Source organism: Lolium rigidum, chromosome 5 (genome assembly GCF_022539505.1).
Source record: "Lolium rigidum isolate FL_2022 chromosome 5, APGP_CSIRO_Lrig_0.1, whole genome shotgun sequence".
Lineage (NCBI taxonomy): Eukaryota > Viridiplantae > Streptophyta > Magnoliopsida > Poales > Poaceae > Lolium > Lolium rigidum.
Window position 1 is genome coordinate 267,289,041 of NC_061512.1, and position 4,128 is coordinate 267,293,168.

The 4,128-nt window shown below is 47.2% G+C and overlaps 1 protein-coding gene across 1 annotated transcript; it reads left to right on the forward strand.

The window, feature by feature from the left end:
* The first annotated feature begins 755 nt into the window (after positions 1-755).
* On the forward strand, positions 756-3,598 carry LOC124657648 (stomatin-like protein 2, mitochondrial). The gene is made up of 8 exons (XM_047196165.1): positions 756-952; positions 1,064-1,310; positions 1,397-1,604; positions 1,699-1,791; positions 2,118-2,150; positions 2,837-2,928; positions 3,022-3,081; positions 3,175-3,598. Exons 1-8 carry the CDS (start codon positions 756-758, stop codon positions 3,382-3,384), a joined length of 1,140 nt encoding a protein of 379 aa, XP_047052121.1. The 3' UTR covers positions 3,385-3,598.
* The last annotated feature ends 530 nt before the right edge of the window (positions 3,599-4,128 follow it).

Here is a 4,128-nt window from a genome sequence, read left to right on the forward strand (position 1 = left end):
GAGGGGGCAACCTGGAACCTCGCCGTGTCTCCAAACGCGATGCTCCCAACAGAGTGACAACGTCGAGGACGCCGCCATCGCGCAGATCCAACTCCGGACCTAGAATATCGCCCGGAGACATCAACCAAACCGGTGGGAGAGCGAACAAGTGTCAACACACCTCATCGACGCCTCCAAGGAGGAAAACGACACCCACGGGCGCCATTGTCGCCTGCAACGATCGAAGGCATGCAAGAATTTTGTCGCTATAGCCGCACACTTTCCTCTGAACCCGCCAGAGTGGGCAACCGTCCAAATTGTTCACACCGCCGCAGCAATCTCCATCGAAGCCGAAGTGTCGATGACCTCCTGCAGCCTGCACGAACAAGAGCACTCCTTCTTCCCGCAACCCCCACCCTTCTTCCACCTCCCACACGGGCTGAGAGGTCACTGCACGGCCGCTGTCACCTCCTGACGGCGCACAGCAGAAACCCTCATATATTTGAGAGATGACACGTACCGGCGGGGTGGACATAATAACCATAATAATTTATTTATATACGTACATGGCAAACAGTTGTTGTAAAACACACACGGTATGATGAAGGAATACGAATAGTAGATAGATCTGAAATGAAATCCACAAGAGCACGAAGATGGCAAGTATTCTTTCTTGTAAGGGAAGTAATAATAGACCCTTTAAATTGGTAGCCGTCCGATCAGAGAAATCCATCCATCCATCCCCTTTCTTGCGATCTTCCGACTAGACTAGATCGATGGCGATGGCGATGTCGGCGGCGACCCGGACGATGCTGCACGCGCGGCGCTCCGCCGCAGGCCTCCTCCGCCCCCGCCCCAACCCAGCTCCTCTGCAGCTGCTCCTGCTTCAGGGGCAAGGGTCTAGATCCGCCTCCACCTCCTCCTCCGCCGGCGCCGCCGCCGCCAGCTACAATTCTCGCGACGACCCATCTCGGTACCAATCTTCCTCTGATTCTGATTCTTGTGCTTTTCTTGTCGATTGTAGCTCCGAATTATTTTGTTCCGATTGATTGACAACAACCTAAATAATACAATGATGATGAAGGTACGACCCGTCCAACACCCCGGTAAACCTGGGGCTGAGCATCGTGCCGGAGAAGAAGGCGTTCGTGGTGGAGCGGTTCGGCAAGTACCTCAAGACGCTCTCCTCCGGGATCCACCTGCTGGTGCCCGGCGTCGACCGCATCGCCTACGTGCACTCGCTCAAGGAGGAGACCATCCCCATCCCAGAGCAGTCCGCCATCACCAAGGACAACGTCTCCATCCAGATCGGAGGCGTGCTCTATGTCAAGGTTATTTCAATTCCCCTGCTTCTCTCTCTTGCTCTCTGCAGTGCTCCAAGCACACTTCTAACTAGCTAGACCACCACCATGGCCAGATCGTGGAGCCTTACCTGGCCTCCTACGGCGTGGAGAACCCGGTCTTCGCAGTGATCCAGCTCGCGCAGACCACCATGAGGAGCGAGCTGGGCAAGATTACCCTAGACAAGACCTTTGAGGAGAGGGACACGCTCAACTGCAACATTGTCAAGGCCATCAACGAGGCGGCCACCGACTGGGGGTTGAAGTGCCTTCGCTATGAGATCAGTAAGCGCGCAGCTTTCTTCTTGGCTTCATTATTCTCGACATGGTGGTATCAAATCAAGTCACATCATCACTAACAAGAGCGCAAACCATGCAGGGGACATATCTCCTCCACTTGGAGTTAAGAAAGCCATGGAGATGCAGGCCGAGGCGGAACGCAAGAAGCGCGCCCAAATCCTCGAGTCTGAAGGTACTACTAACAACGGACCAATTCCTGTCGGAAACTCTTGTGGAGATCTTTGTAATGGGTGACGAGTTACACATTGAATCGAATCCTGCCACCACATGTTGATAAGTCTCTGGTTTCACACAATATAGTGCTAGATGTGAGGTTCATATTAAATCCTGCTACCTGATGGCTGATAAAAAGCGTTGTGGTTTCAGCCAATATAATTTTTAGATTCCATCCATGAAAAACCTACCTTGTATTGGGGAAAATGGCTCTTAACTTGTTTTACATGTAGCACGGCAACATAAAGGTTTTAACTCTATGTTTTGTTTTGTTTCTTCTGTCAGGTGCTATGATAAATGAGGCGAATCGAGCAAAGGGTATGTGATTCTGTGTTACTCTGTAATATCGCTTTGTGCCTTCTGCTATCCAGCAGGACTCTAATAGTTTTCCAAAAGCTTGCATGCAGCATTGTTTCTTACCTTTAGAAGATTAGAAGAAAATTTTCACATGAAACATGCTATCCGTCCATAAAAAATGGCAAAGATTTATGTTTTTAATGCATTTGTGTGTTCTTGCATGTCCTTATTATTGCTCGAAACAATGGATAGTACTGCCTCATGGATTCGTTCTGCTAACTTTATGATAAATTCGATATGTACTCCGTTGTATATTCGTCTTAGTATCTCCTGCTTGCGTCTGCTGGCATTCTTTACTCCTCATTTGAGGAGATTATTAAACCTGATGCTGCTCTATATGAGCAAAGTTCAATTTCCTCTTGCTTTTACAGAAAGTTCACATAAGTTATAGAGAGATACAGCACAGATGATTATGATTTTTAGTAGACAACCAAGCATCGCCACCCTAGATTTTTAGCACTAATGTTCAGATTTGTAGATAACTTTACTTGAAGAGCTATTCCGATCATAACAATGTCCCAATTCAGACTAGTTTTCTTTGTACTATTCCTTGCTTGACCATATTGTGATCGTTATTCTGTGTGGTGAAGCTACTAATATTTTTGGTTATGCTTCTTATGCTTGTTGTTTCTGAACATGGACATTAGGTGCTGCCGAATCGATTCTTTCCAAGGCAGAAGCCACCGCTAGAGGAATCAAGATGGTTTCAGAGTCATTCAAAACTGAAGGCGCTGTTGAGGTATGTCATTCTGTTTTCATATGTTGAAATAGGTGACCTGTTTTCCCCCATAACATGTTGACTAATTAACATGCTGTGCTGCTGCTGGTGTAGGCTGCCAGCCTGAGGATCGCGGAGCAGTACATCCAGGCATTTTCTCTCTTGGCCAAAAACGTGAGTCTTGAATCGCGTATTACAGTACTTGCTATTGTGTAGCTTGCTGGGATATACATGTCACTGACTGACACATGTTTTGGTTAACTGCAGACGAACACAATGCTGCTCCCGAGCGACGCGGGCAACCCAGGGTCGATGATCGCCCAGGCCCTCCAGATATTCAAGCACACGAACCAGTCCAACCTGGCTACGCGGGGGAAGCAGCATCTCGCGGTGGAGAGTGCGGGCGCCGACCTGGCTTCTGGGATGCTCGGCGACATCCTGTCCGGTGACAAGGTTCCGCAGCCCAGCCAGAAGTAGAGAGCAGATGCAGGCTCGGTTGAGTGGATGCTTAGATGAGGTTGAGTAGTTAGGGTTTAGGGTTCTGCTGTTAATTGTCTATATTATTACTCGTGCTTTTTGTCGAGGACACGATAGGATGTTAGATGGGAGGAGGTATTCAGTCATGTTTTGCAACGATTCGTGGATTGCCACGTCTCATTGATCATTGTTGCTAGCTCTGAACTTGTGCGAATTGCTGCTTTTCTGTCTCGTCATTTTATTCAGAAAAACTACAGAATAATGGCTTATTTCCTAAAAAAAAGGTAGCTACCAACTGACAAAGATAACAGAGTGATTTGTTTAGCAATAACACGTATACGACTTGCCTCTACACGTCACAGTTTGGCATCCCCTTTTGTGGCTAGTGTTACCTGCATTTCTCGGTTGTCAAACTCTGGGAAAAATGAGGTGCACTTCAGAACCAACTCAAAATGCATCCATAGGATGAATGCAATTGTATTTGTCTTGGAATGAAAATCCTGAAATACCTATCGCGCACTGATCTAGTACAAGTTTGATATGAGGATCATCATTGTAAAAAGATTTCAAGAAATTTGTAGGAGCATAAATTTTCCTCCTAAATTAGTGAATTATTTTTCAACGAATGAGAATCTAAGTTTGACACGTGGTGAATGCCATCATCTTAGGGCATGTACAATGGTAAAGAAAATGGTAAAGAAGACACGTCTTCCCTTAGCAATCCACATCATGTGAGGAAAGTGT

Bases quoted from the DNA above. Each gene is read 5' to 3' on its own strand.
- LOC124657648 (XM_047196165.1), top strand. From the start codon at position 756: ATGGCGATGGCGATGTCGGCGGCGACCCGGACGATGCTGCACGCGCGG. The intron at 953-1,063 runs GTACCAATCTTC...ATGATGATGAAG, and splicing joins TCTCGCGACGACCCATCTCG to GTACGACCCGTCCAACACCC. The intron at 1,311-1,396 runs GTTATTTCAATT...CACCATGGCCAG, and splicing joins GAGGCGTGCTCTATGTCAAG to ATCGTGGAGCCTTACCTGGC.